Below are 27921 nucleotides of genomic sequence, written 5' to 3'. Positions count from 1 at the left end.
TGCTTTATTGCAATACTATAATTGAGACAAAGAATGTTGAGTTCTTTGAATATATTTATCCACTGTCTGATAAAATTTCTCATACACCCGTTGAAACAAATAATGAAATTATCTCTAATGAGGAACTGAGAAGGAGCAAAAGGCCTAGGAAAGAATATTTTTCTTATGGAAATAATTTATTTTGAAGCTATATCTTCTTCTGATGTTGAGTGTTAGAAATAGGCAATAAAAGTTGAAATTGATTCTATCATAAAAAATAATATGTGAATTTTAATTGATTTACCTCCTGGTGCAAAACCTATTGGTTGTAAATGGATTTTCAAAAAGAAATTTAATCCTGATGGATCTTTAGACAAATATAAAGCTCGATTAGTAGCAAAAGAATTTTCTCAAAAATAAAATATAGATTATTTTGATACATTTGCACCAGTGACTAGAATTTCTTCTATTCGAGTTTTAATTGCCTTAGCTTCAATCCATAAGCTTTTATCCATCAAATGGATGTCAAAATAGCTTTTTAAAATGGTGATTTAGAAGAAGAAACTTTTATGGTTCAACCTGTGTCATTCATGGACTAGAAAATAAAGTTTATAAATTAATTAAATCTCTTTATGGCCTTAAATAAGATCCTAAACAGTGGTATGAGAAATATGAACAAGTCTTACTGTGATAATATGTGATAGACGATGATTATGTGATAATATATCTATATGTTGATGACATGCTTTTATTTGGTACAAGTTTAAATATTGTGCAAAGTACTAAAAATAATTTATCTGCTAATTTTGATATGAAAGATGTGGGTGAAGTAAATACAATATTGGGAGTTAAAGTTATAAGGAGTAAAGATGGCATAATATTGTCACAAAATATTATGTTGAGAGGCTTCTTTAAAAGTTTGAATATTTTAATGTCACACCTGTGAATACTCCTTTTGATGCTAACTCTCAGTTGAAAAAGAATAATGGTGATCTAGTTGCTCAGTCTAAATATGCTCAGATTATTGGGAGTCTGATACATTTAATGAATTTTATAAGGCCTGATATATCCTATGGTGTGTGTAGACTGAGTAAATATACTCATAATCCCAACAAAGAACATTGGTCTAATTAGCTAGGCTAATGAAATATTTGAGAGGAACCATGAATTATGGTATCCTATATAGTGAATTTACTTTTATTTTAGAAGGGTACAGTGATGCAAATTGGATCTCTGATTCAGATGATACAAAATCCACTAGTTGTTAAGTATTCACCCTTGGTGGTGGTGCAATATCGTAAAAATCAGCTAAACAGACGATCATTGCTAGATCGACTATGGAATCAGAGTTTGTAGCTCTGGAGTTAGCTGGTTATGAGGCTGAGTAGCTAAGAAACTTCTTAGCTAATATTCCTTTAATAAATGATGTATTGTCTCTTGTGTCTATGCATTGTGATTATCAAGCAACAATAGCTGTTGCAAAGAATAAATCTTATAATTGTAAAAGTAGACACATGAAATTGAGACATGATGTCATAAAATAGTTGTTAAGAGATGGAATAATTTTCATTCACTATGTGAAGTCAGAGATAAATTTGGCTGATCCTCTGACTAAACTTGTGGAAAGAAAATTAATTCGTCAAATCTCAAAAGAGATAGGGTTAAGGGCGACATGTTGTTAATAGAGATAGAAACCCAACCTAGGTGATTGGATATCCCATGAAGTAGGTTCATATGGGTAATAACAAGTTGATATTGACACTGAAGCACTAAAAGAAAGTGTTTGACTGCTACTAATTGGGAGGTTGAGTTATTACTCTTAATGAATTCATATTCCTTATGGATGGTGTATTTAAAAGCAGTATACACTTGATAAATTCACCTATATGAGAGTAGAGTGGGGCCGCTCCTATGAGATTTTGGCCTAGTGTCACGACCCAAAACTAACCCCAGTCGTGATAGCACCTATCGTGGAACTAGGCCAGCCGACTCATTTCCAAACAAACCGATATTTTTATTTCAAAGATAATCTCAATGCTATTTAACATAAAATCTTCATTTAAGGAGTTCAAATCAAAGAAAACAAAAGTGCGGAAAAGAAAAGCCCGACATCAGGGTATCACTAGTCATGAGCATCTACTACAATCTGTCTAACAATGTCAAGGCTAACTCAGCCTGGAAAATAGCTAAATACAACTAGGGGAAGATAAGAGGGAGAAGAGCAGGGGCTACGGTCGCTAAGCAGCTACCTTGCTATCCCCGAGAAAATAGAAATCTTCAACCAGAATAATCAACAACTGCTACCGTATCCAGCTACACCTGTATCTGCACACAAGGTGCAGGGAGTAACGTAAGTACGCCAACTCAGTAAGTAACAACAATAAATAAAGACCGAGTAGTAGTGACGAGCAATAAAGCATATAACGTTCATATCAGGAAATCTCAGTAAAATACCACATGCTTTTAAAATCCGGATTTGAATCAAAATATCTCATTTAAAGTAAAAAAATTATTTAAAGATATTTTTCAACAGTTTTCAAACAGAGAAAAAATGCAAATGTGAGCAAAATGATGAAATCAAAAATAGCCCCTCGGGCAAAACATCACTCATATACAGCCCCTCGGGCAAACCTCACAGTCACTCGTGCCACTCGGGCATACCTCACAATCACTCATGCCTCCCAGTCACTCAGCACTCGGCACTCGGCACTTGCACTCAATAGGTACCTGTGCTCACTAGGGGTGTGTACAGACTACGGAGGGGCTCCTTCAGCCCAAACACTATAATCTGCACGGATAACTCACGTGCTGCACGGACAACTCACGTGCTATAATAATAAAGTATGCTGCAAGCGGGCAGCCCCGATCCACACTCATCCTCACAATCAGGCCCTCGGTAGATATCAATCATGCTGCGGCGTGCAGCCCGATCCCATAAATATCCTCACAAATCAGGCCCTCGGCCTCACTCAGTCATAAACCTCTCAAGCCACTCGGGCATTTCAGTAAAACAGGGTATTCGGCCCAAAACATTTATATGCATTAAAATAGAGTCATAAAACTGAGTTATGTGGTAAACAAGTATAAACATGACTGAGTATAGATTTTCAATCGAAAACAATGAGAGGATAGTAAGAAAAAGCCCCTAAGGGTCCAAACAGCACTGGCGCAAGGCCCAAACATGGCATTCAGCCCAGTTTACAGAAATTCTTTCTAAAACATAGAAGTATCATATAGTTTCAACAAATTATGCAACTTTACAGTTGCTACGGGACGGACCAAGTCATAATCCCCAACAGTGCACGCCCACACGCCCGTCACCTAGCATGTGCATAACTAAAAATAGTAGAATGATACAAAATCCGAGGTTTCATACCCTTAGGACTAGATTTACAATCGTTACTTACCTCAAACTGGTCAAATCTCTACCCAACAATGCTCTTGCCTCTGGACTCGGCCTCCAAATGCTCCAAATCTATTTACAATCAGTACAATACTATCAATATACGATAATGGAATGAATTCCACAAGAAAAGCTACAAAATTAGACCAAAACCCGAAATTGGCTCAAACCCGCCCACCGGGCCCACGTCTCTAAATCCGACAAAATTTCCAAAACTAGAAAGCTCATTTACTCACGAGTCTAACCATACCAAATTCATCAAAATCCGACATCGTTTGGTCCCTCAAATCCTTAAATTACTCTCCAAAAATTCTAAGCCTTAACCCCTCATTTTCACGAATTACATGATTAAACAACGGAAAATCACCATATATATGAGTATTAGGGCTCAAGCAACTTACCTCACTGATAGCCCTTGAATCACCCTTCAAAAATCACTCCAAAAGCTCCAAACACCGACTCGAAAATGGTGGAAATGAACCAAAATCGCGAAGGGTTCTATTTATGGTTTCTACCCAGGTTTTTGGCATCTGCGGAAACTTGCACGCTTCTGCGCCACCGCACCTGCGGAAAAATCCATCGCAGGTACGGAACTCACTTAGGAGCCCAGCTTCCGCATCTGCAGCCCAAAACCCCGCACCTACGAAGGCTCACATGTGCGTCTCCTCCGCTTCTGCGAAGCCTGCCCAGCATCCCCCTTTCCGCATCTGCGCCCCTAGGTTTCGCACCTGCGGGCTCGCAGATGCGACCTCTAACTCGCACCTGCGCATCTTGCCTAGACCAGCGTTGCCCGCACCTACGCACTACCCACGCGCACCAGCGGCCTCGCACCAGCGACTCTTCCTTCCGCAAGTGCGGAAATAGCAGTAGCAACAGCTTCAGCTGTATTTTCCAACTTCGATAAATTCGTTAACCACCCGGAATCACCCTGAGGCCCTCGGGACCTCAACCAAAAATATCAACAAGTTATATATTAACATACAAACTTAGTCGAACCTTCGAATCACTCAAAACAACATCCAAACACCAAATTACCCTCGGTTTCATGCCTAAGAACTTCTAAATTTCCAAATTCGGCAACCGATGCCGAAACCAACCAAACCACGTCCGAATGACCTCAAATTTTTCACACACGTCACAAATGACACTACGAACCTACTCTAACTTTCGAAATTCCATTCTGACCCCGATATCAATTTTTCCACTGCCGACCGAAATCGCCGAATTTCCAACTTTCGCCAATTCAAGCCTAATTCTACCACGAGCCTCCAAATTACATTCCGGTCGCGCTCCTAAGTCCAAAATCACCTAACGAAGCTAATGGAACCATCATAATTCCAATCCGAGGTCAAATGCTAAAAAGTTAAATTTTGGTCAACTCTCCCAATTTAAAGCTTCAACAATGAAATTCTTTCTTCCAATTCGATTCCGAAATACACGCAACCCAAAACCGATGATTCACACAAGTCAAAGTATATCATACGGAGCTACTCATGCCCTCAAACAACCGAGCGAAGTGCAAATGTTCAAAACGACCGGTCGGGTCGTTACATCCTCCCCCACTTAAACATACGTTCGTCCTCGAACGTGCCCAGAGTTGTTCCAAAATCCATCAAATCGCTGTGTAACTTTCCTATGCACATACGCAGGGGTGATCCTACGTCACCCTATCCCATACAAGTCCGATAACACAGCATAACTGAAATTTCTCAATTCAACCTAGCCCACAAGCCTTTGAATCAAATTTCCAACATTCGAAATTTCCTATAAGATGAGAAGTTTGCATCTACATACCGTATAAGTCTGAGCAGTCTGTACCAAAAGCCGTAACCATAACTCAAATACTCAAATTCAATACCGCATAGCTCGAATGCTCAAAGCAATGATTTCAAATCACAGTATCGATTCAAATCAACCCAGTGCTGGTAATAACCTCATATCAGACAAAACCTCATTTTCAAAACCTTCGTACACTGCCGATGATGAAAGAAACATACCAAATTTATAGCCATTCATTAGACCAACAGGTCATGGAGCTCTCGTTCCTTCTACAAGAACTATAGCCAATTTCAAAGCCGATTTCCGATATTATCCTCCCAATTATACCACAATCAAATCCGATAGCACCCATTCTAGACCCAATGACCTCGTCTCATCCCACACGACCACTATAGTGACAAGACACATCACTACAATCTAAAGCCACAACTCGTGCAATTCGTGCTCCAGATAGCAACATTCCAAGTGTATCCAATCGTAACAATGACCCAAACAGGAGAACCATTCTGCAAGCTCGACGGGTACCATCGCGATACAATGCTAAGAACCCATCATACATCGTAGAACCATAACACACGAATCTTACACAAAGGATCATATTTCCGCATAACTCTGCTGCAATACGTGACCCTATCAAAATACTGGTCCATATGAAACACCTCAAGCCACCCTGCTAAAATCAATAACCCTGCGCAATTCGACATCAAGTACCCAAAGTGCATTACCATAACCACGGAGAAGCAAACGACACCATGCCACACAAAACCCGAAAGAACATGACCAATACGCCATCAACCAAACAATATCCAATACTATTCTCGCTCAAATTCCGCTATAAGGCCACAATAGAACCGCATCATATATGCATATAACCAACGAATCACAACTCTTCGTAGCATAGAAGAGTAACTCACAGATCATTCCAGAACACGAATAAGCTTCACATCAACCGAATGGCACATCCTTCAACAATAGTATATGGAGCCAATCAATCCAGCTTGGTGTAGAATACACATCCTAATTTGGTCTACCACTGGGCCACAAATCAACTATGGTCAGCCACAAATAGATAAATAACCTCTGAAAGTCCACAATGACTGAATCATAATACATTCTATCATCTGGCTAGCTCCGGTCACAACTTCACAGTCCACAACCATGAAACAATCTGCTCCTGAGAACTCCCAATCTCCAATTCCATAGAACACATGAATCACCATATTTGATTCCATCTCCACCGCTCGAATGCCTAACACATCTCTCATACACAATCATCCTACGAGAAATACTTTAAAAATTCTTCCGTGCCACCTGGCAAAAATTTGAATATCAATAGTCGATCAACCAGGAGAGTGCCGCAATACCAGCGAAGTACCCATAAATCAAAACACACTGCCCTTCTAAAATGTACACTTTCATCAAGCTATACCAGATAGTAATATCATTTACCTAGTCATCTGAAACCGTCCATGCTGCCTAGGAATTTATGTCCTTCCCTTCAAAACTGAACTGTGACCTTGTACATGCAAATCTTATTCCCGCACAACACCACATCTATTACGTCATCGTGTGACAAGCATAAGAATACCATTAACAACTCTGAGTCACTAGCAAATTACATACCTTATTAAATCAGAAACCTCTTTCTTGCTTCTTTCTAGGAGGAAATAACACACAATATGTTTCGTACATTGGTAGGAAATATCCAGTTCAAACCATGGTAGAACCCATCATGAACGCTTTGAAATCCATCCGCACATAACCAAGCTATCTGAACTGAATTCCTCTAACTCCACCAAGCCACACAGGTTGCCAAATTCGAGAGTATTGCCACGAAACACCTATAGATACTAGCCACATCATAAGTACCCAAAGAACCGATCATTCCCATTACTGTGCTAACCCAACCTACTACCAAGCTGTCCTATTTCTCCAAGTTCTTTCTAAATTGCCTTCAAATTGTTACTTTTTTTTCCTTGTTAGAACACTACTATCCTTAACTAAAACTTACCCTATGAACTCTTGCATAGAATCACGCCGCCTTGAGGCTTATAAGCCGCCGAATTCCCTTTTTATGTATCCTAAAGATTCCACAACCAAAAATGCTTACTCCGAAGAGACTTTATGTGAACCTAAAACTGTTTCCTTCACCTTCTTAATACTGAAATGCATAATTCACAATGATATAAGATGCCAGGAGTCTCAACACCATTCAATGCAACTCCAGTTTTCTAGCCATATTTATAAATCTTGAATCCATTGGAACCATTCTCGAGAGTCATCCACTTTACTCAAATCTTGGATTAACCGACCAAACAAATCGAAACGACTTGTACCCCATTAGCACACAAACGCCCAAGGGAATAAAGAGTAACCCACACTCCTACGCAACCGAGCAAATTCTCGCTCAATGTACACTACATTCTCTATGAATAACCACTCAATTATTTTATGGTCCTCCTATAACCATAGAGCGCAATACAACTTGTGTCCAGAAATTCCTTTACCCGAGTCATCCTCGATCTCGACCTCTGTAAGTCATAACTGATTCACCCGTATACCCCGAACCGAAACTAATACGACCCATAACCGTACAATCAACTTGTCGATAGCAGACTCCTCCACTTAGCCTTAAGCTGTAATTATATAAAATTAGAACCCGTAAGGATTTCTCCGGTAAGTGATTCTAACTCGGATTTGGTCTACATATACAAGTATATCATTGTTTTCACCATAAATTAGTGTTTTGAGATTTAAATTTGGGAAATTTTTAGAAATCTCATAGAAATGAATTTTTGAGATTTCGGTATCGATTCGGAGTCGGATTTGAGTGAAACGGGTATGGTTGGACTCGTAATTGAATGGGTTGTCGGATTTCATAACTTTCGCCGGATTTCGAGATGTGGGCCCCGCGGGCAAATTTTTAATTAATTTTGGGACTTTTATTAAAAATGTAGTATTTTCTTATAGAATTGATTCCTATAATTTTTAGTGATTGTATCGAATTATTTTGGATAGATTCGAGCCAGACAGAGTTGGATAATCGTGAAAAAGGCCTTATAGTGGATTAATTGGAGCAAGACGAGGTAAGTCTCTTATCTAATCTTGTGAGGGAAAAATTACCTCATAGGTGATTAAAATTAAATAATTGTTGCTAATTGTGGGGGCTACGTACGCACGAGGTGACGAGCTATTAATGCTAAAGTCCGGGTAGTTTAGGACTCAAAGCATGTCTTACTTGTGTAAATTGTATTCTTTGATTTATTTATATTAATTGATATCTATATGAATATATTATAAATTGTTAGATAAAGATATTAAAGGATAGAAATCTCATAGGCTTGATTGTCTGTTTAAATCAATTAATTATTAAAAGAAATTATTCTCCTCCCAAATTCATCTTATAATGAATATACTCTCCTTCCGGAGGCACATAAGAAAATGTCCTCCTTTCTTGTGGAGCGGGCCGAACGCCTCGACAGGATAGATGCATCTATGGATCGCGCCACACGTCCCTCGGCAATGTACATGACACTCTGGATCGGGCCGTACGTCCTCGGCAGAAATCGTACTTAATAATAATAATTACACGATATTTTAATAATTTATTTCAGCTTGTGAAGCTAATTAATAAATTGGAAAATCCTTGAAATTTAATGAATTATTATTCTTGCTTGTTTAGGAATTAATTGTTACTCCTGTAAATGAGATTTAATTGATAAATTGGAATTTATTTGAATTGAAGGAATTTAATTAATATATTGAGAATTGTTACATTTGAAGGAATTTGATTATTTCCGATGATTAAATAAATTATTGTAAATTCTGTAAATCATGCTGATTTAAATATCCTAGTTTTATTTCAATAATTATTGACCCATAGTGAGTGTCAAAGTCGGCCATCTCGTCTCTACCACTTCGAGATTAGGCTTGATACTTACTGGGTACACGTTGTTTACATACTCATACTACACTTGCTGCACTTTTTGTGCAGGATCTGAGACAGGTACTAGTGGAGGACCTATCATCACATACCCACGTCACCCCGAGGCATAGTGGTGAGCTGCCTTTCTGAGCCGTCCTGCACCTACCAGTGTCTCTTCTTATATTTATATTCTATCTATTTCATTTCAGACAGTATTTGAAGTTTTGTATAATCTACTAGATGCTCATGCACTTGTGACACCAGGTCTTGGCACACACATTGGTAGAAGTTGGTATTTTATTATTTTCTTGGAATAAAAGTTTAACCAATGTATGATTGACTTATTAGTTGGCTTGCCTAGATGTAGTGTTGGGTGCCATCACGACATATAGGTGAAATTGGGTCGTGACAACATGGTATCAGAGCACTTGGTTCACGTAGGTCTCACAAGTTATGAGCAGACCTAATAGAGTCTTGCAGATCGGTACGGAGACATCTGTACTTATCTTCAAGAGGCTATATGGTGTTAGGAAACTACCTTTCTTCATATTCCATCGTGCAATTGATGTAGTACTAAATATCCTTCTCTTATTCTCTCACAGATGGTGAGAACACGCTCTAATGAGATTCCAGACCAGGGAAGAGCTACTCCCCCAGTTGCTAGAGGCCGAGGCTGAGGCAGAGGCAGAGGCCGAGCGAGGGCTCCAGGCCGTGGTAGAGGGCAAGGACGTCCCAGGACCGTTCCAGTTATGTCGCCAGTGGATCCAGCAGAGAATCCCATTATTGAGGAGCAGGGTGAGGTGCCTGTGGCTGAGCCAGCTCCGGTGGACTTCACATCTGCACCGGGATTTCAGGATGTCATGGGTCGTATGCTGTGATTCATGGACAATATGACTCAGGCCGATTTATTTCCGGCAGACCCAACCACATCTCAGGCGGGTGGGGGAGCACAGACCCCTACCGCGCAGGCTCATGGACAGACAGCTGTTGTATATCAGACCAGGGTGCACTAGCCGTGGGTAGAGTCCAGCCAGTGGCAGCAGCTACACCTGAGCCCAGGCCAGCTATAGCCGCCGATCCTCAGAAACTATTAGACAGATAGACTAGACTACATCCTCCTGTCTTTGGGGGTGAGCGACATAAGGATCCACAGGATTTCATTGATCGTTGCAAGGATAGACTATACAACATAAGGATATTGGAATCCCATAGGATATTGGTTAGAGCCCGTAGATGGTGGCAGTCTTATGCTCTTGGCAGACCAGCAGATTCTCCTCCCATGACTTGGGACAGGTTCACCCGTATCTTCTTGGACAGGTATATTCCACCCTCCCAGAGGAAAGAGTTGCGGTTTCAGTTTGAGCAGCTCCAGCAGGGTCAGATGTCAGTGACTGATTATGAGGCGAGGTTTTTTGAATTATCTCGCCATGCACTAATGATACTCCCTACTGAGGCGGAGAGAGTGCGAAGGTTTGTAGCCGGTTTACATACTGGTATTTAGGCCACTATGGCTCGAGAGGTTGAGATGGGTACTTCTTATATGAGCGAGTTGTGGAGATAGCCCGGAGGATTGAGGGTGTACGTCAGCGGAGCCGAGAGCAAATTATGAGAGATAAGCGGTTCAGGTACTCTGGAGAGTTCAGAGGTGCTCCGTCCAGGAGCAGAGGTCAGTTCGTGAGGGGACAGTCCAGCAGACCCCCATATCCAGCACCACCACCTCCTCGAGGTGCTCCAGTATGACCTTATTTCAGTGCTATACCAGAGAGTTCTTATCGCCTACCAGCTATTCAGGGTTCTTTCCGTGGGTATTCAGGTCCCCAGGGCCAGACACTTAGTCAGCAGCCCATCACACCAAAGAGTTGTTACGAGTGCGGGGATCCCAGTCACATGCAGAGATTTTGCCCCAAGCTTCGGGGTAGACCAGTACAGCAGGGTCAGCAGCCTATGCTTACCGGACCAGTTGCTCCACCAGTAGTCTGACCACCCAGAGGTGGAGGACAGATGGGTAGGGGCCGTCCTAGAGGTAGAGGTCAGCTAGGCGGAGGCCAGACAGTTGGCGCTCCAGCTCGGTTCTATGCTTTTTCGGCTAGACTAGATGTAGAGGCCTCAAATACCGTGATTACAGGTATTATTTCTATTTGTGGCAAAGATGCCTCAGTATTATTTGATCCAGGATCTACGTATTCATATGTGTCATCTCTATTTGCTCCATTCCTGGGTGTTTCTCGTGAGTCCTTGAGTACTCCTATTTATGTGTCCACTCTTGTGGGCGATTCTATTGTTGTGAACCGGATCTACCGGTCATTTATTATTACATTCTGTGATTATGAAACTAGAGCAGATCTCCTATTGCTTGAGATGACCGATTTTGAAATTATTCTGGGTATGGACTAGTTATCTCCATATCATGCTATTCTAGATTGTCATGCCAAGACTGTTACCTTGGCTATTCCAGCATTTCCTAAGCTGGAGTGGAAGGGTTCGCCTGTTAGTTCATTTAATCGAGTTATTTCTTTTATAAAGGCTCAACACATGGTTGAGAAAGGTTGTTTGGCTTATCTAGCCTATGTTCGGGATACTACTGCAGAGACTCCGGCTATTGATTTAGTGCCTGTAGTTCGGGAGTTCACCGATGTATTTCCGTCAGATCTTCCAGGTATGCCACCTAATCGTGATATTAATTTCTGTATTGACTTGGCTTCAGATACCCAGCCTATATCTATCCCACCGTATCGCATGGCTCCGAAAGAATTGAAAGAACAGCTTGAAGAGTTACTAGCCAAAGGGTTTGTCAGACCGAGTGTATCGCCTTGGGGTGCACCAGTATTATTTGTGAAAAAGAAGGATGGAACAATGCGGATGTGTATTGATTATCGCCAATTGAACAAAGTCACTATTAAGAACAAGTACCCGTTGTCGCGTATTGATGATCTATTTGACCAGTTATCAGGTGCTAGGGTATTCTCTAAGATCGACTTGAGGTCGAGGTACCATCAGTTGAAGATTCGGGATTCGGATGTTCCGAAGACTGCTTTCCGTACTAGATATGGTCATTATGAATTTCCGGTAATGTCTTTTGGTTTAACTAATGCCCCGGCAGCGTTTATGGATCTGATGAACAGGGTATTCAGGCCATATATTGACTCATTTGTCATTGTCTTCATTGATGACATTTTGAACTACTCACGTAGTAAGGAGGAGCATGAGCAGCATATGAGAGTAGTGCTTCAGACATTGTGGGAACAACAGCTATATGCTAAGTTCTCTAAATGTGAGTTTTGGCTAGAGTCTGTAGCATTTTTGGGACGTATCATATCGGACAAAGGTATTAAAGTTGATCCCAAAAAGATTGAGGCAGTTCAGAATTGGCATCCTCCCACTTCGGCGAAGGAGATCAGGAGTTTTCTGGGTTTGGCAGGTTATTATCGTCGGTTCGTGGAAGGTTTTTCATCTATTGCAGCACCTTTGACCAAATTAACCCAGAAGGGTGATCCATTCCGATGGTCCGATGATTGTGAGGTGAGCTTTCAGAAGCTCAAGACATCATTGACTACAGCACCAGTGTTAGTGTTGCCTTCCGGTTCGGGGATGTATACAGTGTATTATGACGCTTCGCGCGTTGGCTTGGGTTATGTATTGATGCAGGAAGGGCAAGTTATTGCATATGCTTCACGTCAGCTGAAGCCCCACGACAAGAATTATCTGGTACATGATTTGGAGTTAGCTGCGATTGTTCACGCTCTTAAGATTTGGAGGCATTATCTTTATGGGGTGTCTTGTGAAGTTTACACTGATCATCGCAGTTTGCAGCATTTGTTCAAGCAGAGGGACCTAAATTTGAGACAGCGCAGATGGCTGGAGTTACTAAAAGATTATGATATTACTATCTTGTATCATCCGGGCTAAGCAAATGTGGTTGCAAATGCCTTAAGCAGAAAGGCAGAGAGTATGGGTAGTTTGGCTTTCATTTCAGCAGAGGAAAGGCCATTAGCCTCGGATATTCAGTCCTTGGCTAACAGACTTGTGAGGCTGGATATTTCAGAGCCTAGCCGAGTTCTTGCATGTGTTGTGGCCCAATCTTCACCATTTGAGCAGATCAAGGCTCGCCAGTATGATGACCCATACCTGGTGGTTCTGCGTAAAACGGTACTACGAGGTGGTGCCAAGGAAGTTACTATTAGAGCGGATGGTGTTCTATGAATCCAAGATCGTCTATGTGTTCCTAATGTGGATGGACTGAGGAAAAAGATCCTGGAAGAGGCACACAGTTCTCGATATTCTATTCATCCAGGTGCTACTAAGATGTATCGTGACTTGAGGCAACATTATTGGTGGCGACGAATGAAAAGGACATAGTTGAGTATGTAGCTCGGTGTCTAAATTGCCAGCAAGTTAACTATGAGCACCAGAGGCCAGGTGGCCTACTCCAGCAGATGACCATACCAGAGTGGAAATGGGAACGAATTACTATGGATTTTGTAGTTGGGTTACCGCGGACCTTGAGGAAGTTTGATGCAGTTTGGGTGATTGTTGACAGGCTGACCAAGTCGGCACATTTTATTCCTGTTGTGACTACGTATACTTCAGAGAGGTTGGCCCAGATTTATATTCAGGAGATAGTTCGGTTGCACGGTGTGCCAATTTCCATCATATCAGATAGAGGCCCTCAGTTTACTTCACATTTTTGGAGAGCAGTACAGAGTGAGTTGGGGACCCGTGTAGAGCTCAGCACAACCTTTCATCCGCAGACCGATGGACAGTCAGAGAGGACAATTCATATTTTGGAGGATATGCTCAGGGCATGTGTGATTGACTTTGGAGGTCAGTGGGATCGTTTCCTGCCTTTGGCCGAGTTTGCTTATAATAACAGTTACCAATCCAGCATCGAGATGGCTCTATTTGAGGCTTTATATGGTCGGCAATTTCGTTCACCTATCGGATAGTTTGAGCCAGGTGAGGCTAAGTTATATGGTACTGATTTGGTAAGGGATGCCTTGGAAAAGGTAAAGTTAATTCGGGAGCGACTTCGTACAGCACAGTCTAGACAAAAGAGTTACGCGGATCAGAAAGCGCGTGATATATCATTTATGGTAGGCGAAAAAGTTCTCTTGAAGGTTTCGCCGATGAAGGGAATTTTGAGATTCGGGAAGAAGGGCAAGTTAAGCCCAAGGTTTATAGGCCCATTTGAGGTGTTGAAACGAGTTGGGGAGGTTGCTTATGAGCTTGCATTGCCTTCCAGCCTATCGGGAGTTCATCCAATTTTTCACATATCTATGCTCTGTAAGTATCATGCCGACGTATCACATGTGTTAGACTTCAGCACAGTTCAACTAGATAATAGCTTGGGTTATGAAGAAGAGCCAATTGCCATTATTGATAATAGGTTCGCCAGTTGAGGTCTAAGAGGATTTCTGCAGTAAAAGTCCAGTGGAGGGGCCAACCAGTCGAGGAAGCGACTTGGGAGGCCGAGGAAGACATGCAGAGCAGATATCCACACTTATTCAGTACTCCAGGTACAATTCTAAACCCGTTCGAGGACGAACGTTTGTTTAAGAGGTGGAGAATGTAATGACCCAACCGGTCATTTTAACTTTTAGAACCCCGTTCCCTAAAATAAAACTTCCCGTAGGTGCTTGTAATGATTTATGACTTGCGGGGATGGTTGGTTTGGGATTTGGAAGTGTTTGAGGTGAAACTGGAACACTTGGTTCCTTAAGTTGGCCTTAAAGTTCTAAGTTTGACTTCGGTCAACTTTTTGTGAAAACGACCCCGGAATAGAATTTTGATGATTCCAACAGCTCCGTATGGTGATTTTGGACTTAGAAGCGTGTTCGGAATTTTACTTGGAAGTCCGTAGTTAAATTAGGCTTGAAATGGCTAAAAATAAGAATTTAGGTTTGGAAGTTTGACCGATGAGTTGAATTTTTGATACCGGAGTCGGAATCCAGTTCCGAAAATTTTCATAGCTCCGTTATATAATTTATGACTTGTGTGTAAAATTTGAGGTCAATCGGAGTTGATTTGTTAGGTTCCGACATTGAATGTAGAAGTTGAAAACTCTTAGTTTCGTTAAGCTTGAATTGGGGTATGATTCATGGTTTTAGCGTTGTTTGATGTGATTTAGAGGTTCGACTAAGTCCGTATGATGTTTTAGGACTTGTTGGTATATTTGGTTGAGGTCCCGAGGGCCTCGGGTGAGTTTCGGATGGTTAACGGAACAAAATTTGGACTTAAAAAGCTGCTGCAATTTTTCCTCTTCTGTTGGACATTCTGGGTTGTGATCGAGCCCAGATATCGAGCCAAATATCGAGCCCACGATCGAGCCCTGAGTCGAAGCCAGGGATGAGGCTTTTTATCGAAGCCTCGATCGAAGGCAAGGCTCGAGGGCATGATCGAAGGCAAGGCTCGAGGGCATGATTGAAGGTCCAGCTCGAGGGCCATGATCGAAGGCAAGGCTCGAGGGCCAGGATCAAGACCCAAGATCGAGGGTCACAATCGAAGGCTCAATCTCGATGCCATGATTGAGTGTATGATCGAAGACCCAACCTTGATGCCTTGATCGAGGCCATGACCATGTCCCAGGCTCGAGGCCCAAGATAGAGCTCCTTGATCGAGCTCCCAAGATCGAGCTCCCTGAGATCGAGCTCTCTGAGATCGAGCTCCCTGAGATCGAGCTCCCGAGATCGAGTTCCCCTGATCGAGCTCCTAGATTGAACTGGGTAGAGCTGTAAATTATAAAAACAGAGGACATTCCTCCCATTTGCCATTTTTGGCAAACTTGAGCTTGAGCAGAGGCGACTTTTGGCAGATTTTCAAGGGAAAAACATTTGGGTAAGTGATTCTAACTCGGATTTGGTCTACATATACAAGTATATCATTGTTTTCACCATAAATTAGTGTTTTGAGATTTAAATTTGGGAAACTTTTAGAAATCTCATAGAAACGAATTTTTGAGATTTCCGTATCGATTCAGAGTCGGATTTGAGTGAAACTGGTATGGTTGGACTCGTAATTGAATGGGTTGTCGGATTTCATATGTGGGCCCCGCGGGCGAATTTTTAATTAATTTTGGAATTTTTATTAAAAATATAGTATTTTCTTATATAATTGATTTCTATAATTTTTAGTGATTGTATCGAATTATTTTGGATAGATTCGAGCGAGACAGAGTTGGATAATCGTAGAAAAGGCCTTATAGTGGATTAATTGGAGCAAGACGAGGTAAGTCTCTTGTCTAATCTTGTGAGGGGGAAATTACCTCATAGGTGATTAAAATTAAATAATTGTTGCTAATTGTAGGGGGCTACGTACGTACGAGGTGACGAGCTATTAATGCTAAAGTTCGGGTAGTTTAGGACTCAAAGCATGCCTTACTTGTGTAAATTGTATTCTTTGATTTATTTATATTAATTGATATCTATATGAATATATTGTAAATTGTTAGATAAAGATATTAAAGGATGGAAATCTCATAGGCTTGATTGTCTGTTTAAATCAATTAATTGTTAAAAGAAATTGTTCTCCTCCCAAATTCACCTTATAATGAATATACTCTCCTTCCGGAGGCACATAAGAAAATGTCCTCCTTTCTTGTGGAGCGGGCCAAACGCCTCGGTAGGATAGATGCATCTATGGATCGCGCCGCACATCCACGACACTCTGGATCGGGTCGTACGTCCTCGGCAGAAATCGTGCTTAATAATAATAATTACACGATACTTTAATAATTTATTTCAGCTTGTGAAGCTAATTAATAAATTGAAAAATCCTTGGAATTTAATGAATTATTATTCTTGCTTGTTTAGGAATTAATTGTTACTCCTGTAAATGAGATTTTATTGATAAATTGGAATTTATTTGAATTGAAGCAATTTAATTAATATATTGAGAATTGTTACATTTGAAGGAATTTGATTATTTTCGCTGATTAAATAAATTATTGTAAATTCTGTAAATCATGTTGATTTAAATATCCTAGTTTTATTTCAATTATTATTGACCCATAGTGAGTGTCAAAGTCGGCCATCTCATCTCTACCACTTCGAGATTAGGCTTGATACTTGCTGGGTACACGTTGTTTACGTACTCATACTACACTTGCTGCACTTTTTGTGCAGGATCTGAGACAGGTACTAGTGGAGGACCTATCATCATATACCCACGTCACCCCGAGGCATAGTGGTGAGCTGCCTTTCTGAGCCGTTCTGCAGCTACCAGTGTCTCTTCTTATATTTTTGTTCTGTCTATTTTATTTTAGACTGTATTTGAAGTTTTGTATAATCTACTAGATGCTGATGCACTTGTGACACCGGGTCTTGGCACACACATTGGTAGAAGTTGGTATTTTATTATTTTCTTGGAATAAAAGTTTAACCAATGTACAATTGACTTATTAGTTGGCTTGCCTAGATGTAGTGTTGGGCGCTATCACGACCTATAGGTGAAATTGGGTCATGACACATCTTCACATAGTTCCGACTACGGTCCAAATCCTAAGACTTAAGCCTCCATTTAGGGACTAAGTGTTCCAAAACACCCCCAAAATCAAAACGAAACATCCCGGCAAGTCACAATAGCAGAAAAGGATACGAGGAAAACAGTTAATAGGGGATCGGGGCCATAGCTCTCAAGACGACCGGCCGGGTCATCACATCCTTCCCCTCTTAAAACAATAGTTCGTCCTCGAACGAGTATAGAGACATACCTGAAGCTGTGAAAAGATGAGGATAATGGCTGTGCATATCTTGCTCGGTCTCCCAAGTCGCCTCCTCGACCGGCTGACCCCTCCATTGCACCTTCACGGAAGCAATGTTCTTCGACCTTAGCTTTCTGGCCTGCCTGTCCAAAATAGCCACTGGCTCCTCAACATAAGATAGATCCTTGTCCAACTGGACTGAGCTAAAATCCAATACATGAGCCGGATCACCGTGATGCTTCCGGAGCATAGAAACGTGGAATACCGAATGAACCCCTACAAGGCTGGGAGGCAAGGCAATCTCATAAGCAACCTCCCCAACACGTATCAACTCCTCAAAAGGACCAATGTACCTTGGGCTTAGCTTGCCCTTATTCCCGAACCTTATAACACCCTTCATAGGTGACACCCGAAGCAAGACCCGCTCTCCAACCATGAATGCTACATCGTGAACCCTCCGGTCCGCATAACTCTTCTGTCTGGATTGGGTTGTGCGAAGTTGATCTTGAATAACCTTCACCTTATCAAGGGCATCCTGGACCAAGTCTGTACCCTATAATCTGGCCTCCCCAGCTCGAACCAACCCATTGGGACTGACACCGCCTACCATACATGGCCTCATACTGTGCCATCTGGATGCTCGACTGATAACTATTATTGTAGGCAAACTCCGCAAGTGACAAGAACTGATCCCACGACCCTCCAAACTCCATCACACATGCACAAAACATATCTTCTAATACCTGGATAGTGCGCTCGGACTGTTCGTCCATCTGAGGGTGAAATTCTGTGCTCAGCTCCACTCGAGTACCCAACTCATGCTGTACGGCCCTCCAAAACCGCGATGTAAACTACGTACCCCGGTCAAAAATGATAGATACTGGTACGCCATGAAGCCTGACTATCTCACGGATGTAGATTCGAGCCAGCTGCTTGGAAGAATATGTAGTCATCATAGGAATGAAATGAGTTAACTTGGTCAGCCTATCTACAATCACCCAAACCGCATCAAACCTCCGTTGAGTTCGTGGGAGCCCAACAACGAAATCCATAGGGATTCACTCCTATTTCCACTCCAGAATTTCTAGCTTCTGAAGCAACCCACTCGGTCGTTGATGCTCATACTTCACTTGCTAGCAATTTAGGCACCGAGCCACATACTCCACTATGTCCTTCTTTATTCTCCTCCACCAGTAATGCTGCCTCAAGTCCCGATACATCTTCGCGGCACATGGATGAATGGAGTATCGCGAGCTATGAGCCTCCTAAAAAATCAACTCATGCAAACCATCTACATTAGGCACACATAGCTTGCCCTGCATCCTTAATGTGCCATCATCCCCAATAGTGACCTCCTTAGCATCACCGTGCTGAACCGTGTCCTTAAAGACAAGCAGGTGGGGTTCATCCTACTGATGCTCCTTGATACGATCATAAAGAGAAGACCGAGAGACCACACAAGACAACACTCGACTCGGCTCAGAAATATCCAATCTCACAAACTGGCTGGCTAAGTCCTGAACATCCAATGCTAAGGGTCTCTCTGCTACTAGAAGATATGCTAAACTCCCCAAACTCTCCGCCCGATGACTCAAAGCATCGGCCACCACATTGGCCTTCCCCGAGTGGTATAAAATGGTGACATCATAATCCTTAAGTAGTTCCAACCACCTCCACTGACCCAAGTTAAGATCCTTTTGCTTGAACAAATGCTTCAAACTCCGATGATCAGTGTAAATCTCACAAGGAACACTATACAAATAGTGGCGCCAAATCTTCAGGGCATGAACAATAGCTGATAACTCAAGGTCATAGACATGATAGTTCTTCTCATGCACCTTCAGCTGTCTGGACGCATAGGAAATCACCCTACCATCCTGCATCAACACCACGCCAAGACCAATCCGCGATGCATCACAATATACAGTGTAAGACCCCAAACCGTCAAAGTTATCTTGAGCTTCTGAAAGCTCTTCTCACACTCCTCTGTCCAGTTGAATGGAGCACCCTTCTCGGTCAGCCTGTTCATAGGTGTTGCAATAGATGAGAATCCCTAAAAAATGACGGTAATACCCCGCCAACCCAAGAAAACTGCAGATCTCCGTAGCTGTTAACAGTCTAGGCCAACTCTACACTACTTCCACCTTCTTAGGATCCACCTTGATCCCATCACTCGATACTACATGGCCCAAGAATGTGACTGAGTCTAGCCAAAACTCACACTTAGAAATTTTTGCATGCAACTTCTTTTCTCTCAAAGTCTGAAGCACAGTCCTCAGGTGCTGCTCATGATCCTCCCGAGTCCGGGAGTAAACCAAAATGTTGTCAATAAAGACAATGATGAAGGAGTCAAGATAAGGCCGGAATACATTGTGCATCAAATGCATAAAGGTTGCTGGGGCATTGGTCAGCCCAAAAGATATAACAAGAAACTCATAGTGACCATATCGGGTCCTGAAAGCAGTCTTCAGGATATATGGCTCCCGAATCTTTAACTGATGATAGCTTGAACGTAAGTCAATCTTGGAGAACATTCTGGCACCCTGTAACGGATCAAATAAGCCATAAATACGAGGAAATGGATACCTGTTCTTCACTGTAACTTTGTTCAGCTGGCGATAATCAATACACATACGCATAGAACCATCCTTTTTCTTCACAAACAAGACAGGAGCACCCCAAGGTGACACACTGGTCCGACTAAAGTCCTTATCAAGCAACTCCTGTAACTTCTCCTTTAACTCCTTCAATTCAGGAGGAGCCATACGATATGGAGGAATAGAGATGGGCTGAGTGGCCGGCAATAATTCGATGTCAAAATCAATATCTATGTCGGGCGGCATGCCCGGAAGATCAGATGGAAACACATCCGGAAAGTCCCTCACTACTGGAACTGACTCAACTGTAGGGGTATCAATACTGACATCTCTCACATAAGCTAGATATGCGCCACACCCCTTCTCAACCATTCGTTGAGCTTTAAGAAATGAAATAACTCTGCTGGGAGTATACTCTAAGGTACCTCTCCACTCTAATCGCGGTAAGCCTGGCATAGCCAGTGTCACGGTCTTTGCGTGACAATCAAGAATAGCATAATGGGGTGACAACCAGTCCATGCCCAAGATAACATCAAAATCTACCATGTTGAGTAATAATAAATCGGCTCTGGTCTCAAAACCACTAAGAGCAATCAAACACGACCGATACACATGGTCCAAAATAAGAGAATCTCCCACAGGAGTAGAAACATAAATAGGGGAACTTAAAGAATCCCGAGATACACCCAAATATGGGGGAAAATAAGAGGACACATAGGAATACGTAGAGCCTGGGCCAAATAATACTGACACATCTCTATGATAGACCGGAATAATACCTGTAATGACAGAGTCGGAAGTAACTGCCTTGTACGAGCTGGAAGAACATAATACCTAGCCTGGCCTCCCCCTCTAAGGATACCATGACCTTCTCGACCTTCACCTCGAGCTGGCTGAGCATGTAGGACGGTAGCTGGTGCTGGAATCATAGCCTGAGGACCCGGTGGAGCATGTGGTGGATGAGAAGTCTGTAGAGGTGCAAACCTCATAAGTCTAGGGCAATCCCTCACCATATGAAAGGTGTCGCCACACTCAAAACAACCCCTCGAAGGGCGTGGATGTTGCGACTGACTCAGGCCAGGTTTGCTGGACTGGCCGCTAAAAGCACCCCGAGCAGGTGGCACACTAGATACTGGCGGTGTATAATAAGGCTCCTGGGGTCTTGAAGGGGATGGAACACCACTGGCGGCTTGAAGAGCTGAATGAACGGAGCGACTCACATAACCCCTACCATGGCGAGCTGCTGGGGAACGAGCTCCAGAACAAGAACCAGTCTCTCGAGACCTCTTGGCCTCTCTCTTCTCTCGGTCTCGGTCAAGCATACCCTCCAATCTCCTGGCAATACTCACAACCTTATGATAAGGGATATCCATTTCCAACTCCCTGGCCATACTAATCCGGATGCTGGGGTGGAGTCCCTCAATAAACCGTCGAACCCTCTCTCGAACTGTGGCAACCAAGGCCGGTGCATGTCGGGCCAAATCACTAAAGTAGACTGCATACTCTGACACATCCATATCACCCTGGCGCAGCTGCTCAAACTTCACGCGCCATGAGTTCCTGAGGCTCTGAGGAACATACTCTCTCAAAAAGATGTCTGAGAACTAAGTCCATGTAAGTGAAGCTGCCTCATCCGGACTACTCAACTCATAAGCACGCCACCACTGATAGGCTGCTTCTCTAAGCTTGAAAGTGGTAAAATAAACCCCACTCGTCTCTGCTATGCCCATAGTACGAAAAATACGATGACACTCCTCTAGAAAACCCTAAGCATCATCTGTAGCCAATCTGCTGAAGGTAGGTGGGTGGTACTTTTTGTACCTCTCAAGTTTAAGCTGCTCCGCCTCAGAAGCGGCTGTCGGAGTCTGGTGCTAAACCGTAGCTACCGGCGGCATAGGAATGAACTCTGGGGCCTGATCAACCCGGACCCTCCGCTCAGGAGTATGGGCTGTGGGAGTCTGTGCCCCTCCCCCGGCATGAGATGTGGCAGGAGCTAATGGAATCAATCCAGCCTGAGCTAAGGTGCTGAGCATGCTCATGAACTGGGCTAGAGTCTCCTGGAGGGCTGGTGCAGCAATAGGAATCTCCGGTGCCTGCCCTCCAGCTAGAGTTACTGGGGTAAGGGTGGCATGTGGGCCGGTTAGGACCGGACCCGGCCCAGGACCGCAAGCCCAAATGGGCGGTGGGCCTAAACGGTCCTAACCGGATAGGACCAGGACCGTGGAGAGGTGAGCTCGGAAGTGGGCCGGTTGAAGCGGTCCTAAACGGGCCTATCCTGGCCCAATAGCTAATTCGTTTTTTAAAAAGAATCTGCCACATTATAGCCGTTATGACATTTAAAATATGGTCATTTTACCTGCCAAAATAGCCGTTTAACCCCCCCAACTTTGTTTTAACCCCAAACTTTATATATATATATATATATATATATATATATATATATATATATATATATATATATATATATATATATATATATTATAACGCATTGCTTTAAATATCTCTTTGCAATATTTTTGTCTTTAAATTTGAATTAAAAACTTTAGGTCATAATTCTATAATATAATTTACAAGGATTTGCCTTAGATATTTTTATTATCATTTTTTTCTCTAACTTCTATAAAATTTAAAAAAAAAAAAAAAAGTATCCGTTGGGCCCACTTAGGCCCGGGACCGTTAGTTCGTGGTCCCGGTCCCGAGCCGGTTCCAACAAAAAGCCCGCGAAGCCCGGGACCACTTAGGACCGGCCCACTTAGGACCGACCCGCTTAGGATCAGGACCACGAAGCCCACTTAGGACCGGGCCAGTCCCACATACCACTCTTATACTGGGGGATCTTCTGTCACAGCTCGCGCGAGTGCTCTGGCTGCACCGCGTGGTCGCCCTCTACCCCGGCCTCTGGCGGCTCTAGCAGGGGGCGCAGGTGCCGGGTCACCAAATCCTTCGGTACGGGTCCTCACCATCCATGAGAAAAAATGGATTACAGAAGTTAAGAATTTTTTATGCCAACAAATTTCGCTTGACAAGGAATCAAAGAAGCATAATTTTTTCCTAACAGTTCTGTAGCCTCCCGAAGATAAATACAGACATCTTCGTACCGATCCGCGAGACTCTAATAAATCGGCTTGTGACTCACGACACCTATGAACCTAGAGCTCTGATACCAACTTATCACGACCGAAATTCTCCCTCCGTAAATCGTCGTGACAGCACCTAGTCTCTACGACTCGGTAAGCCTAACACTTGCGGAAATGAAATGAAAAAAAACATGAAAATAAACAACTAACAGTAACAGATATTTTAATAAGTAATTGAGATGCCGCTCGACATATATAATAATCAACTCTCAAAATATACATGACACTCCCAAGACCCGGAACACCGTAAGTCACAAGCTTCTACGAAGTTCTAACTGTTTTATACATCAGTGTATATAGAAATAAGAGAAGAATCAACATAGGGGGATATAGGGAGAACTCCAAGGATCTGCGGGCGCGGACAGATGTACCTTGAATTTTTCCGAAACAGCAACGATTGCAACTAAGGACGAGGCTAGTAAAAGGAACCTGGATCTGCACACGAAAAACATGTGCAGGAAAGGGCGTGAGTTCACCACAACAGTACCTAGTAAGTGCCGAGCCTAACCTCGGTCGAGTAGTGACGAGGTCAGGTCAGGCCCGCTAGTATATAATAATAAAAATAGAATAATCAACAGTATAATAAGATACTAAAGTTCAACAATGGAAAGCACAGTGAAATAACATAATAATGCACAGAATTAAGTGACAGGGGATCTCCCAAGATACCGTCTCGTAGTCCCAAAAGTAAATATGCAGGGAGAACTCCCGAGGTACCGCCTCGTAGTCTCAAAGTAAATGTGCAGGGGGATCTCTCGGGATACTGTCCCGTAGTCCCAACAGTAAATATATAGGGGGATCTCCCGGGATACCGTCCTGTAGTCCCAAAAGTAAATATGCAGGGGGATCTCCTGGGATACCGTCTCGTAGTCCCAAAGTAAATACACAGCGCAATCAATTAGAAATGACAAGTACAACAAGAGAATCTACAGTCTAGACTAAGTACAAGTCGGGAAAGAAGCAGGAATTTAATAGGCATGCTGCAAAGAGTTCAATTACGAAAATAATGCACGTAGACATGTTATCCTAAGCTAACAGGGTAACTATGCATGCTAGTATATTCAGTTAAGAAGGAAACAAGGAATTTCTCAGTGAAAATCAGGTTTTTCAACAAATAGCCCGTGTACGCACTCGTCACCTCGCATACACGACGCTCACATAGTAAAATCAGTACCAAATCCTAAGGGGGATTTCCCTCACACAAGGTTAGGCAAGACACTTACCTCGAACCAAGCTAAATCAGTCGGTAGCAATGCTCTTCCCACGAATATCCAGCTCTGAATGGCCCAAATCTAGCCAAAATCAATTACATACCATAAATATAGCTATGTGAAACTAATCTAGTCAATGAAATCTAAGCTAAAGCTAGAAATTAGGAAATCGCCCCAAAAAGCCTCCTCGTGCCCACGTCTCAGAATCGGGTAAAAGTCACAAAATATGAACACCCATTCACCCATGAGTCCAACCATATAAAAATTACTCGAATCCGACCACGAATCCCCTTTCAAAACTCAAAATCTTAGTTGAAGAACTTCTTCCAATATTTCCCTAATTTCAACTCCAAAATCCGAAATTAAAGATGAAATTAGTGATAGATTAGTGGGATACAACCATAATAGAGTGTAGAATAATTACCCAATTGATATCTCTGAAAATCCCCCAAAATCTCGTCCAAATATGAGCTCCCAAACTCAAGTTTGGATAAAAATGGCCACACCCTCGTTTTTGAAATGTTTATACTGCCCAACGATTCCTTAATCGCGATCGCGGAAATAGCCTCGCGATCGCGAAGCACAACTTCGTTGCCCTAGAATTTAACCCTACGCGAACGCGGAAAACCCCACGCGAATGCGATTCACTAGCTCTCATACTTACGCGATCGCGAACAACCCCACGCATTCGTGAAGAACCTATTCCAACTTCCGGAATTGGGATCCGACCCTGATATCAAAAAAGTCCACTACCGGTCAAAATCTCCCAAACTTTGACGTTCGCCATTTCAAACCTAAATGAGCTACACAAAACACTATCCGGACACGCCCCAAAGTCCAAAATCACCTAACAGAGCTAACGGAACCGACGAAACTCCATTCCGGAGTCGTCTTTACACAGTTCGACTACGGTCCGAATCCTAAGACTTAAGCCTCCATTTAGGGACTAAGTGTCCCAAAATACTCCAAAAACCAAAACGAAACCTCCCGACAAGTCACAATAGCAGAAAAGGATACAGGGAAAACAATTAATAGGGGATCAAAGATATAATTCTCAAGACGACCGGCCAGGTCGTCACATCAAGATACCATCACATTATATACTTTTAAACTATAATACATAGCTATCCAACTAACATGACAAAATTGATCATTTGTGTAAGTTTTGATAATGTCCCTTTGTTTTAAATTTATGTATTATGCTAATGTAATAATAATTTTTGGCATTTAGATGATTGTTGTATTATTATACATAAAATTTCTCTCATTAATTAAATTTTATTATTCCTTCATATAAATAAATGTTTAAATCTTCACGTACCATTATTAACGTGCAACGCACATTCATAGATACTAGTACTATAATAAAAACACAAAGGCCTTTAACAAAAAAAATTTTGCCTTTTTAACCCTCTAAAAATAAATTTTACATTGAACACAATTGTAATTTAAGTTAGTTTCTTAATATTTAGGATATTTAAATCACCTTAAATTTTGGTTATAATATTTTCTTATTAAACTAAGTAAGGACTCCTAATCTTTATCCTTTAGTCATTATAACATATTAATTAAGTAAAAAAAATGTGAATATTTGTCACGACCCAAAATCTCACCTGTCGTGATGGCGCCTATCTCAATACTAGGTAAGCCAAAAATCTCAATAAAATACCATATATTTTAATTTGAAAACAAAATAATTAAATTTAGCGGAAGAAATCTCACTATTTCAAATAAAACACTCCCAAAACCCGGTGTCACTGAGTACATGAGCATCTAATATGAGTACAAAGTTTGACTGATAAACATCACTGTCTGAAGTATAGAACAGTACAATAACTAAACAGGAAGGGAATCAAGTTTGCGATTGTCAAGCAACTACCTTGATACTCTCCAACAAAAATAACTCTGAATTCTAGCAGCCGTCATATCCGGAAGCACCCGGATCTGCACACGAGGTGCAAAGTGTAGTATGAGTACAACTAACTCAATAAGTAACAAGACTAACCTATGGGCTGAAAGAAATAATGAGCTCCACAGGTACAGTCCAGTAAAAATAATGGTACAAAAATGTAGGCATGCTTTTAAGTTCAACAGTTAAACCCAATACAAGTGAAATAGATAAATACTGCACGATATAAGGCATATGACATCTCAGTAAAAAGACCTCATGTAAATACTGGTCACAAATTATCCAGTCACTTGGTACTATTTATGGCCAATCCAGCCCAGGGGTGTTCCAACCCATATATAAATATACATCGACTGGCAGTCCGTCACTCAGTACCGTATAAGGCCAATCTAGCCTTGGGATAATTTATCCCCCAAATATAAATAAAATGATGAAGATCCATGTCCAGGTAAACTCATTACAATACAAATAAGTAAGGCAAGTCCATGCCCTGAGAAAATTCATCCCAAATATATATATAAGCAGTAAGTAAATCTATCCCATTTATATATAAAAGCAGTAAGTAAGGCAAGTCCATGCCCTGGGAAGTCCATCCCGAATATCGATGATCATCTACGCTCACTAGGGTGTGTACAGACTCTGGAGGGGTTCCTTCAACCCAAGCGTAATACAAAGCCAATATGGCCTACTGCAGGCCGTCAGTCCCGATCCGTATAATAACAAAGCCTATAAGGCTTGCTGCAGGCGGGCAACCCCGATCCATAAAATAGTAAAGCCAATAAGGCCTGCTGCAGGCGGGCAACCCCGATCCATATAATAGTAAAGTCTATAAGGCCTGCTGCAGCCGGGCAGCCCCAATCTAAAATAGTAGTAAAGCCTATAAGGCCTACTACAGGCAGGCAGCCCCGATCCAAAAATAGTAATGTATAAAGCCATTATGGCTTGTTGCGTTACGCAACTCAATCCCATAAATATCCTCACAATGGACTGAGTGTGTGTAATGACCCAAAATGTCATCTTTAAATTTAATAAGTAATTCTATCTTCTAAGACCTCAAAAAGCAACATTTATCATTCATCGACTTGTGTGCGCAGTCCGTACAATTTTTCAAAAAGTTTTTATGTGAAAAATAGATTAAAATGTGAAATAGAGCTTTAAAAACTCAACTGAGTTGACTTTAGTCAACGTTTTGAGCAAACGGACCCCGATAGTATTTTGACTATTCCGGTAGGTCCGTATCATGATTTGGGACTTGGGCGTATGCCCGGAATCGAATTCCGAGGTCC

At 42.1% G+C, this 27921-nt stretch overlaps 1 protein-coding gene across 1 annotated transcript; it reads right to left on the bottom strand.

Moving 5' to 3' along the window:
• Positions 1–1438: 1438 nt before the first annotated feature.
• Positions 1439–21895, bottom strand: LOC138895388 (uncharacterized). The gene is made up of 5 exons (XM_070180072.1): positions 21158–21895; positions 20368–20570; positions 19724–19802; positions 19463–19658; positions 1439–1452 (listed from the first exon to the last, which is right to left on the bottom strand). The coding sequence occupies exons 1-5, from the start codon at positions 21893–21895 to the stop codon at positions 1439–1441; spliced, it is 1230 nt and encodes a 409-aa protein (XP_070036173.1).
• Positions 21896–27921: the final 6026 nt, after the last annotated feature.

This window comes from Nicotiana tomentosiformis, chromosome 7 (genome assembly GCF_000390325.3).
Source record: "Nicotiana tomentosiformis chromosome 7, ASM39032v3, whole genome shotgun sequence".
NCBI lineage: Eukaryota > Viridiplantae > Streptophyta > Magnoliopsida > Solanales > Solanaceae > Nicotiana > Nicotiana tomentosiformis.
This window is presented reverse-complemented; position numbering and strand designations above follow the sequence as displayed.

Bases quoted from the DNA above. Each gene is read 5' to 3' on its own strand.
- LOC138895388 (XM_070180072.1), bottom strand. From the start codon at position 21,895: ATGGATGTGTCAGAGTATGCAGTCTACTTTAGTGATTTGGCCCGACAT. The intron at 20,571-21,157 runs GTATTATTCCGG...CCGGCCACTCAG, and splicing joins TTCCGACTCTGTCATTACAG to CCCATCTCTATTCCTCCATA. The intron at 19,803-20,367 runs GTATCCATTTCC...ACCTATGAACAG, and splicing joins AAAGTTACAGTGAAGAACAG to GCTGACCGAGAAGGGTGCTC.